We start from the raw sequence: 12,283 nt of genomic DNA, 5'->3' as shown, positions 1-12,283 counted from the left end.
ACAATGACAATTGTTTCCTAATGACAATACAATTGCCACACTGAATTGTTAGTGCCCCAACTGAAAGATCTAGCCAAGATTATGTCCTAGAGTCTGTAAAGCAATGTCTGTTTTTTCTAGTTAAGAAGTGCACCACAGCTTCAAAAATGGTATATGAAAACCCCTAAAAATGGAGACAAAGGATGGGATGGAAGTATCGATAAGTGACGAAGTCGATCAGGGAGAAACCAGCTTAAAACTTTTCCAAGCCAGAAGAAAGGAGATGGATTTTACGACAACAAATGTTTCTTTTTTCGGGGTTACAAATGGTATTTCTCAGTGTGACATGCTGAAGTGGCAGCAACAATCTCATTTTAAACATTTAAGTCCTGTTTCTTAGGTTACAAAGACTCAAAGTGATGTAAGAACCACGTGGGGAATGTTCCCCTTGTTATGAGGTCTCACAGAGTTAGGCGTGATGCACATGTAGGCCAAAAAGATGGGTATTCAAATCAAAAGCCATCTGACCTAACACACATGATCTGCCTCTTCCGGTTTTGCTGACTGCATTTTGTTTCTCTGCTTTTGTATTTTTGTGTAGAAAAGAGCCTGAAGAAGCTGACAGATTTAGTCTTTATCTCTAGACAGACACAGAATACTTCTCAGTCCAGTGACTTCTCCTCAAGGAGCTAGAACATTTACCGCATCCAACAGTATCTTGGTTGTGCTCTGTCTGCTGAGCGCTACCACACACGGCACATCTGCTCACTCACGGGTGTAGAAAGCCCGAGTCTCAGTAAGGAAAACTGCAACAACTGCTGAGACAAGTCATATACTTTGCTGGTACTTAATGCCACCAAAAAATGCAAACTCCAGGGGAGGAGTAGCTACCAGTTGTACAGACTGCTATGTCTGACTTCCCGCTCGCTCTTTCCTCTCTGCAGCAGTCCTCTCTCCCTGTCCTAGAAGCATTGGGGAGTTCTGAGCTAGGAAGTACTTTTGATGCAATATTTCTGGTCGCTTCTAGAATATTTCGGGAAGGAACAAAATCTGAGATTCTGTCCTTAATGATCCTCTAATTTCTGTATCTTCAAAGACCATGAAATTCATGCAGTTGGTATCTCCCGAGTTTGTAGGCAATCTGGGAAAACAGCTCAGTGAACTGAACCATCCTATTTCTCTCAAAACTTAATAATGGGCAACTCAGATATTGTACCACGTCAGACTAAACCAAACAGTTTGCTGAAAAATTATACGTGAAAGGAGGCACAACCAGACACTTAAGGAGTCTCTTGGAAGGGATGCTTTGTTTTCACAGTATGAGTGAATCACATTTGGAGAACATATTTTTCTCCTCTTGCTCTAATGTGCGGCCCTGCATGGTGAAGAAAGCAAAATGGAGAGGCCTAATGTTTCCCAAGTGTTGCTGCTAGCCAATTATTCCGACCTGGAAAGTCATGGCCAAGTCTGCCATAGTAGGGGCGGTAGGTGTGAGGCATTGTAGTCCCCCCTGTGAGTCTCGTGCCTGCTGCTGCCTTTCCTGTTAAAGCTCGTTTGCAGAATCTGGCATCGTCACTGATTCAGCTATATTTGGTTGTTGTCTGGTTTCTACTTTTCTTTACAAGCACCAGGGCTAGAATTTCCTTTTGTTTCCATGAAATATGATGACAGTTATGTCCTTTTGCGTCTGGCAAACAGAGTCTTAGACTCACGAATTCCCATTAGCCAGAGCAAACCAGCAACCGACATACACTCATTTGCGGTGAATTGTTTCTGTTTCGGGCAATCAAAGTAAACTGTTCTTATCATACAAACAGAGCTTCAGGAGGAATCAACCACTTAGTTTTTCTACCCTAAAGCAATTGTGACATATGATGTATGAAGAAGTAAAGGCAACAAGACCTAGAGTATACGTCATAATTAATAGTACTGAAGCAACCACAATATTGGCTGAAATGCATGTACTTGATATAGCATACAGAACAGCCTATTTCAGTGGAAATGCCTTAGAGCGTAACCCACCATGCATTCCTGTCACCGTATTTACACATTTATTGGTGATAATCTTAGCAACTGATCATCACATACGTGTTTTCCAGGTGGGATACCAAAGTGGTCTAATTTCCTCCAATGTTTCTGATTCCTACTTACTAATCAGGCATCCTCAATACTCCAGGCATCCCATCTGTTTAAGAAAAGGTAGTGCCAGCAGGCAGTTTTCCGGCGTATCCCTTTCCACCACTTATTTGCTGCTAATCAATATGTTCCTGTAATTCTAGGTGCTAAGGCTAGTCAGATAATTTGTAAAAGCACATTATCCTTGTTGTTTACCAAAAGGAGCTCACAATCTGCCAGTACACCTAAACTTTGGAAAGATATTTGATTTTTTCTCTAAAGCAAAGGATTCACTCGGTTTTGCGCTGCTGGATTACTAATTTAGGGAAAGAGATATTAATCTCACAAAATACTGTACAAGTTTTGAAGTACAAGGGAAGTACAAAAACAAGACAGGAGGAGTGACATTTCCCTTTCAGTTTGCCACTGAGTCAATCTCAGGAATATTGGCAGCTTTCACATTTCCATTTGGAACATCAATGGCTGAGAATTCCAGTCAGGATGCAGCAGGAAGGATGCCTGCACCCAACCTAAGAAGGCTTGGGAGCCCTGTAGTAGTGGTTTCGGTCCATTCTATTTTTCTAAAGCATGTGATAAGCTTCAAATTAAAGAAATGGAGAGTCTTCCCATCATAAAAAGGCCATATAAAATTATGTGATATATTTACTTTGAAATTCCTAGTATTCAAACTGAGCATTGAGCTTAATATGTGGACCATTAGTAAAATTCTGAGGTTCCAGGAACATTTGCATTTTAAGCCAGAGTTTATGTATCTATCTGCACTGCCTGAACCCTAGCCAGGCATGGAAAATACAAGCTATATAATTTGCAACCCCATTTGGGATAAAATCATTGTAAGCAGACTTTCTTGGGTAGAGAGTACATGCATAAAACACCGAGGCATGTGAGTTTATCAGTACTTACTGTGAACTTTTCCAGTCCTGTGGCTCCTGCATTACCAACAAATATCCCAGAGCCAGATTCAAATACCAAGGCTTGAGCTGACCTTTGAAACTGAACTTTTTGATATTCTTCACAGTCCATGAACAAAGCAACATAACTCCCCTGAACAGTCACTGTAAACCTATTCCATCTGTCAGTCATCACTGGCACTTTAAATGAAGCAGCCTCTCGGGAGACATGGGACCCAGGCTCTGTGTAGTACATAATTATTCTCTGGGTGCTGTCATCAACCGGTGAAAGTCTCATTCCCAGGTAAATAGTTTTCTGGAAGGCATCTGTTATTGCAAATAGCACTCCTCCGCGATCACTATTTGGTTTCACTGTAACTGCGATAGAGAAATCTCTATAGAAAGGCAATGGTATTATAGCACTTGTCAATCGACCGATGTTAGCATCTGGACCGAAGCTGTAAGCTGGAAACCCTCCATAGCCAGTGACAAAGTAGACGGAAGGAGGAAGAGGAACTCCTATTAACTCCGTGAGGTCAAGATGTCCTTTTGAGCCTTGTTCTGTAAAGTGTGTGAGAAAAAACATGTTATTTATTCTTGAGGTGCATGGTCCCTTTAATTTAAATCATTTAAGAAAGGCCTTAAAATCTGTAATGCAGTGTTATAAAACCAGTAATACACTTCTAATACTTTAGGCCCCAGTTCAGTTAGTGCTTAAACACATCTAGCTAAGTACACGTGTCATTCTTTGTCCTTTGACTGCTTGAGGTTACTCATATACCACAAAAAGGTGCACGTAAACATTTGGCAAAATTGAGTGGTAACAAGTAGTTCCTACAACCTATATTTTACTTCAGCTGTCCATAAACTACAAAGAAAAGTGCTGAATGTTCTTGCAGAGTGGATTCAGCGAAGACTGAGCAACCTTTTGTTTTCTCAAATAAACTGTGATCCTTTATCCTCACAAATTAAGAAGACAGCAAAGAGTTCTCTACAAGCAACGTGACACAGCTTCACAAACAGAGGATAAAAATTACAATGGATTTGCTTTATTCTTTGCAGTTACCTGCTTCTACAACAGATGTTAGATTTTATTTATGCCCTTATTCTCAGATTTATCTCCTTAGTTGTACTGTGTACATAAAAAATACTATTCAGCAATCAAAATTCAGTTTTGAAGGAGAATATTTTTGCTTTGTCAAACACACAAAATTAAGTATCTCTGCCAAATGTGCCCAGAGAAGCAACTCCTTCCTGACAATGAAGGAGCAATGACAACAGCTAAGTATCTACATCCAATTTTAACTAGAGCCTTGGGAAGGCATACTCTAGCAGCTTACCAGGAACACAACTTCTACCAATTTTTTCATTCAGAGAAATAAAAACAAGCAAAAAGAAAAGCAATTTTTGATCATAATGAGTGATTCAGATCTGAATATGTACAGAGCCCCACTTCAATCTAAAGCCTTTCCTCCTTTTGCAATCTCTTCTAACTTTAGATTTAGCGTCTCATTTTATCTAAAAGTTTCAATTCTTCTTACTGGTGTACATTTTCTCCCTTTTGAGGATATTTATGTTATGCAGAAGCAAACAAAGTGCTAGGGTATGTCTTAACGTAGCTACATCATGTAAAAGTGTAATCACTCATAAACTCCAGTTCATGACTAAGTAACTGACGGCTTTCTCAGCAGACATGAAAAAAGATCTCCATGATCCAAGAAAGTGAGATTTTACAATTGCTTTCTTGATCAAATGCATCCTAGTCTCTCTCTACATTCTTCTTCGCTGAAAACCTTCAGATCCTGGGTAAAAGAAAGGATGTATGTGGAACCACTGTCTTGCAGCTCCTTTCTTTATCTACCTCACACACCAGTCTACTATGCTTCTCAGATTAATTCCATCAGATAAAAAAACCAGCATGGAGAAGAGACATCTTGTGGTAGAACAGTACAGATGAGGCAAACAGTCCTGAAATCTCACTAAGAACAGCTGGAATTTGTGTCTCATACTTCGTTTTTCCCCCTTCTACCACAGCAGGTGTAAATAACAGGTCTGGAAGAGTATCTGTGGTGGGGTGGTACTTCTTTGCACTGTCCTGGTTCCAGTGAGATAACTTTAATTCTCCCCAGGCTCCGGCAGGGTCAAAGGTATCCCATGCAGTGCGAGCCATGCCCAGTCTGGAGCCGGGAGCTGCCGGGGGAGGGGGCGGGAAGTCGCCGCTGGGAGCGGGCGGGGGCGTCCCGGCTGCGGCCGGTGAGCGGTGGTACCTCACCGTGTTTGTACCTTCCTCTGCCAGTGGCGTTGGTGGTGTTTTCTTCTGCCCTTTGCTGTGCTGCTAAACTGCCTTTGTCTCAACCCACGAGTTTTGCTTTTTTCTTCCCATTCTCCCCCCAGGGCCGTGGGGGGCTGGGGGGGAGCGGGTTGAGAGAGGGACGGCGTGGTTCTTTGTTGCCGTCGGAGGCTGAACCACGACAGCACCTACGCAGGGCATCCCCTTTGCATCCACTAGGGCTTCCACTGCTCGTATTCCCAAAGCCCTTCCTTGGGATGGTACCTCTGCCTCAGGAAAGTTCCCTAAGGCAATGTCGCCAGACAGCATTAAGCAAAGTTGGCTTGCTCAATGGTCACTTAATTTTCAACACAACACGGAGAGAACTGGTGCCACCTATGGTAGTCAAACACTGCGGAACACTTACAGGGGACCAGCCCATCTTCTTATAAGTACATTGGGAAAAACAGGTATGACTCAGTCCCCAAACCTGTTTTGTGAACGAGTACTTACAGAAGCTGAAAACAAGCTCCCAGTCTGCCTAAAGGTAAGCAGTGATGAAACACGTGGAGCTGGCTCCTGGCTCAGCCGACTTGTTGATAACCAAGTCATCCCCAGATTCTGATGCGTTTCACCCGGAGATGACCGGCATTTTACCAGCAGCCCATACACTCCAGTCATGGGATGAGCTGAAGTTTTCTGGTTGCATACAAAAACCATGGGATGTACACATGCAATTAAAAACAGCCATTGCTTCAGAACTTGTAAGGCCTCGTTTCCTAGGATCTGTGTCCTGCATCATTATTTTCATTGCAGCTCAGTACATCCTACCAACCTGGAATACCTCAAGTTCTTCCTCATGTGCATAGAACCTGTTTCTGCCTCCGATACCTGTAGCACACTTACATCCCTCCACTGCTCCAGTATGTGCTAAAGGATGGTTCCAAGCTGTGTGTATTTGTATTAGCTGGCCAGTTCAGGCATGATAATTCACCACTAAGAAGGAGAAATTGGATAATTAACCTCACAGCTCTCACCATATCTTTTTCTCGTTAAGATACTGGTGTGCCACTCCCACATCATGAGGTTGGGGGTTTCAAGAATATAACAGGATGGGTGCCCATTGAGTCCTCTCTTACAGGGAAGATCATGGGATGAAATTAAACTGAGAAAAGGAGAAAATGCCCTTAATATGAGGAAAACCATACTGACAATGCCATCTCTCCGCCTGCAATCTAATCTCTCAAGGGAGACAGTGACCTTCCCCCAGGCTGGCAATTTGAAACAAAAATGTACAAAACAATTAAAAATTACTGTAGAGAATAATTTTAAAGTTATTGGGTATAACATGACTTCTAATCTTTGTTCCATGATTTATAAGCATTCCCAAGTCCTTCATAATGTATATGTTTGTGCAGCGTGGATTCATAAAATATCTTTCAATTTTTAAGCTTAGTTACCATAATGGTAATAGCTATATAGGCTGAATAAATCCAAATGGAATAGAAATGGAAAAGGTATAACAGTCCACCTGAATACTGCAAATAAAGTGAACTGAAAAACTTTGCTTAAAATACCTGATGAAAATCAGGCAAAAGAAATGAATCTTGCACTTTGCTCTGAAACCTGGCAAGCTGGTCCTGACAAGGAGCGAGAGAGAGGTTCTGCAGCCAAAATATACTTCTGGTATTCGTTATTCACACGCAGTACCGTCCAGGGCTATGTGTTGCCAAAGTGGTTTCCATCATCCTTGTGGCTTTGCAAAGAAATGGTAGAATGTTCTCCCCATGCCAAAGATGTTGCAGTTCAGATGAGATAAATTCTAATCTATCACCTTCTCTGTGCTTCAGCTTTGGCGCTTACTTGCTAAGGGAACTCATTAATGGAAAAAAGCCTGATGTGCACCATACAGAAACAATTTCCCTTACGTGTTCTTAGAAAGTACAGAAGGTATGTTTAGAAACAGTAAAACCAGCTCCTTATCCAGAAACTATTTCCCTTAGACACATTTAAATGCTTTGCCTGATAGATTTTGCCCCTTCCTGGCAGTTTGAAAAGTGGACGCTTTTTTTTTTTTTTCTGGCCAAACAAAGCTAATGAGTTTTTGATTGTGAATCTAATATTGAGTCATGTTTTATATTCACACATACACACACATAAAGGAACCTTAACTACAAATAAAATGCATAAGCCATTACTCAAGAGCAAAAAGGTAAAGAAAATAGCAACCTTGAAGGAGAATATAGGATCTGTACGCAGATACCAAACCTACTTCCAAAGAGCCATGGGAAAAGTGACCTAGAAAGCAGACGGAGAATATCTAAGGTGGCCAGCAATGAGCTTATCAGTCTTGCATAGCAGGATGCATCCCAGAAGTGATTCTAATGAATAGAAATGTAATTTCCCACTTTGCATTCTCAAAGGAAGATGTGGCACATGCAAAAAAATCCTGTTAATTCTCCCCACACAGCACGTGGAGCTGCAGTCTAGCTGCAGTTTTCTAGTCATATGCCAAACAGTAACACACAGAGCCCCAAACAGCCGCTCTTTTAGCATAGGCTGTGAGACAAATGAAACATATTTGCAAAAGGTGGCAGCAAAAGGCAGTAAAGAAGAATCAGGATTTTTCTTTGAGTAGAACAAGTGAGAAGGCTGAGCAAATATCTGACCTTCAGTGAGACTGGGGCAGAAGCTTGCATCTATCCAGTACAGAAAGGCAAAACAAGAATCTTCTAGCCAATTTCTGTACTTAGAGCTCATCCCCAATCTTAATGCATTTATTGGGACCTACAGTTACGGTTAAAAGCAGAATATGGACTTACAGCCACAAGTTTTGCTCCCATTCAATTATCTCTGATAAATTCACGCCCCCCCCGCTGCAGTTGTGTTAGAATAAAAATGGCCTTTTATTCCCTTAAATCAAAAGGTAAACACTGTGGTATTTTAAGTACCTTGAAGCCACCAGAGCAGCCTGCTTCGCTAGCGTAACATTGTTTCAAACATGTATTGCTACTAAACCAGGGGGTGTTGGGGAGCAACCACAATTCCAGACCAGAAAATGTCCATGTTTCCTAGACCTGGGACGCCGGAAGGTGTGGCGCAGAAAGATCTTTAATACTAGCTATATTTTGTCTCAAAAAAGAAAGCAGCAGAATACCATAAATTGGGATGGTATTTTTTATAATTCTAGAGTTATGAGTGGTGCTCTACTTTGCATTTGTTACCATTTGTTACCGTACATTACAGTTGGAATTGCTACAGGATTTGTGGAAGGCTGGAGATTCCCACTGAGCAGCTTCAGGGACCAGTTGAGAAGTATCAGTGTGTTGTAAAAAATCATCCTGTAAATCAATATATGGATTGCTTCAAGACTGCAGGTGACAACAGTGGAGGTTTTTCTCTTCTTTTAATTGTATTTTTTGCATGTAATTACCTCATCGCTTCACTGCTGAAAATAGTGTAACAGTAAGAACAGCAAACCACCATTTTAGCATTGAAAGATACCTGGTTTCCCTATTGTGTCTTTAGCACAGCAATCAATAATAATAGAAGACCATGAAGCTCAAAATGGACCGGAGAAAAAGGCAAAGCTCTTTAGAAACAGGTAGGAAGAAAAGGGTTTAGTCATTAGACAGAAAAGGAGACCAGAAAGAAATACGACGTTGACAGTAGAAGGGCAGCAGTTGGAGAAGTTCCTAAAAACTGAGTGACCTGCACAGAAATGGCATTTGCGGGACCCATTTTGAAACCGGAGCTGTGAAGTGACAGATATCGTGACTTCAGCTTTGGTGCTCGTCTGACCCCAAATGGTGCTACTTTTCTCCAGATCGCTGTCAGGTAGGTGTAGGGCAAGGGAAACGTACCTCACCTTCACCCCACATGAACTAGGCAGGGCGGAATCGCAAACGTGTGGCATCCCAAATACTTTCCGCTGCTCACAAAGGGCAAAGTACAGGGGAAAGAAAAATACCCACCTGCTTGGAGGTCTATTACATTTGCTTTAATTATTAAAGAAGAAAATCAATATCTGTGTCTTGTAAACAGGAATGGAGGCAGAGGCAGAGAAAGGCCCAGATTCATATAATTTAGCTTGTTATGCACTCATTTGTAACTTTTAGGTTAGGAGCCTTCTTTCAGATGCATTAGTTGTCTTTACAGAAAGATGTCTCTGCATTAGACAAACGGTGTCTTTGTCACTGGATCCATGTACTTGTTTACCCATTTTTAACAAATGCAGGTGAAGTGACACACGCCTTGTTATATGTGTATGCAACTCCATCACAAAGACTGAATTTACCTGTCTTTTTTTTTTTTTAAATGCTATCAGGAACTTTCATGTTTATATTAAAAGCTATTTCAGAAATATGATTAGAATCTGGACCTTTCTTACGAATAGTAATTATAAACCTGAGAACTGTGAACACCTGGAGTGGAGTATTTGTATTTCCTGTTGTCTAACAGAGCTCATACGAAACATGGAATACCCACAGCCCCTGTTTCTGGCTAATACACTGCACTCCCACACAACCTAACTTTATAGTATACTATAAAATATATACACTATATATAGTATACTATAAGCTTTATAGTATACTATAAAGTATACTAGCACACAGGCTTTAGGAAACCTACTACAACAGAGTCAAAGGCTACAGGGTTACCAATAAGGACACTGTTTGTCAGTGTACTTTTGTTCTTGGTTTCACCACTAGAAGATGTATCAGAAGCAGAGTTCAAAGGGAAGGCTTTCGTCCTTGACATAGACAGAACTACCCGTCTTAGCCCCATTTTAAATCATACAGCTCCAAAGGCCCAAGTCCGAAAAAAAGAAGAGAAATATTGATGTCAAGACGTTTGAGCAAAAGAAAATTATTAGCACTGTGTGGTGAGATCAACCCGTGTCACACCACCGTAAAATAAACACACTGCTGTTCTCTTCCTTGCTGTAAGCGGATGCGTTAGCTGGACCATCTCAACTGCATGAATGCAAAGAATGAAGTTGCACATAAAAGACTGTAATATTTGGCCCTAAGCACTTAATTTTTAGCAGTAATATTTGTTCAGCTGATATTTTACAGATTGCCACGTTTATTTCATCTACCATGTTTTTACCTAGAAATGCCTTTTAACACAATTATTCAGGTATATCAGCTGCTACATTTAGCCAAATTCTGTTCTAGTTTAATGGACCTTAACAGATACATAAAAGAGTCAGAATAGCATGCTTAAGCAGATGCTATTTGCTAAATGTAAGAAGCCAACCACCCTGTCGCTAAAATCATGGCAGCTGTTTTTATCTCAGTTAAGGGTGGACTTGGATGGCTCCAGAGTGCTGTCTTTTGAATGAAATTGTTACTCTCCCTTTCTTTTTAATTTATAACTTAAGTTCATCTAGTGTTTCCTCCTGTTCTTCTTCAGACACTCTTCATCAGAGCTGCTGTCTATAATCCTGTCCCGTGCTTTTACAAAAGCCCATTTGCTCCACAGTAGCTGACTTTGCATCCTGTTAAAGAACACCTCCTGTCACCACTGTTCACCACTGCACAAGTCTTGCTGGCAGCTCCTTTTCATGTTCTTTTAAGGCAATGAGATAAAAGCAATATTCTACAAAGGCTTTCAAAACCAGATCAGGCTCAGAGTAGCCAACATCAGGCACTTCTGTGTCTGTAAACTTGAGCCAAGCTGACCTTGCTTCTCTGTCCTTTTCCAGTCCAAATAATCATAAACCTAGGTTTTAAGTCCTCTTTCCAGCAGGGTAAATAAACCATTTCTGTCTCAATGGTGCAATGCACAGCCTATGTTGTCTCTACTCTGCATTCAAAGAAATGCTGTAACTGTAATAGAACATTGTTTTATACTGGATGCAGTTGTGAGGTGCAGTAGGAAAATTTCTTCTTCCCTGTTGCCAAAGGGTACTTATTTTGCAGTTAAGAAGAAATATTTATTGCAATAACATGAAGCAGAGAAGGATCTCCACATCTACAAAATAAGAATTAATCAAGTATTGCCCAGGGAAAAAATAAAGGAAATATTTTCACACAGTCCCAGATGTGCTGTGTGAAATAGAAGACGCTAGCATCGTTGCTGCTCTCAGGAAAAACAGCATTTGCCCTGCTTACCCAGTTTAAGCACATTTCTAGCTGCAATTGATACACTGTTGGAAAACACGGATAGGATATATTGGTATTAAAGGCTGGAGCATTTTCTTCCAGTTGCCGAAGGAAACCTTGGAAGCTCTTTTTAGTGGTGTCGCACACCCAAAGCCAAGGCGGCAGTCAGTAGGAGCCGCGGTGCTTACTGACCCGCTACATCAGGCCCGACGTTCTTTTGTGCTAACACGTACTGCCAGCTCCCCTTTTACGTCATTATCATTTGTCCCTCTACCGGACAAAAATGTGTGTAGTTCACGTACCAAAATACAGTTAATTAAATATTGCACAAAAGAGTTTTCTTTTTTTTTCCATCTTATCTTCCTTGAGAAACTTTATTTCATTACAATGCTTTCAAGCTAATCAACCAAAAAAAATTTGTCTTCCATGCAAGTCATTTTTTCAGTTTTTCTGATTCTGATCTAATATTGTACTAATTATTTTTTTTTTTTCTTTCGTTAACTGCTTGTCTGGAAGATCTTCCATATACATTTTTGTGTACATGGCTTCTTGTATATAAAACAAAAGCCTTTTAATGTTAAGGTTTTGTGTATTTTCTCACAGTTGCTAACTGTTAATCTATTTGCTAAATAATACTTTGCATTTAAATTTCAAAAAGTGCATTTAATCCTGTTCTGCTAGAATACATCATTTATCACAGGGAAATAAATGTTTCTTAGTGGAAGTTACTTCTTAAAGCAGGAGTAGCACATTACTGCATCTGTCTCCCTAGTACTACCTCAAATGTGTTATGGCAGCACAGCAAAACATTTTGTGGATCTTTAAGATCAAGAAGGAATCAGAACTGATCCATAAGTTTGCCTGAACCTTAGATTTACAGTGCTTTCTTTAAACACTAC

At 40.7% G+C, this 12,283-nt stretch overlaps 1 protein-coding gene across 3 annotated transcripts in view; it reads right to left on the bottom strand.

Annotated features, from left to right (window-relative positions):
• COL15A1 (collagen type XV alpha 1 chain) overlaps window positions 1-12,283 on the bottom strand; it is a 150,456-nt gene that overhangs the window by 99,777 nt on the left and 38,396 nt on the right. For all 3 annotated transcript variants that reach the window (XM_074575712.1, XM_074575711.1, XM_074575713.1), the window contains exon 3: window positions 3,019-3,566. In XM_074575712.1, coding sequence (XP_074431813.1) covers window positions 3,019-3,566 — 548 coding nt within the window. The remainder of the gene's footprint in view (window positions 1-3,018; window positions 3,567-12,283) is intronic.

The sequence above is a fragment of the Larus michahellis genome, chromosome 2 (assembly GCF_964199755.1).
Source record: "Larus michahellis chromosome 2, bLarMic1.1, whole genome shotgun sequence".
NCBI lineage: Eukaryota > Metazoa > Chordata > Aves > Charadriiformes > Laridae > Larus > Larus michahellis.
This window is presented reverse-complemented; position numbering and strand designations above follow the sequence as displayed.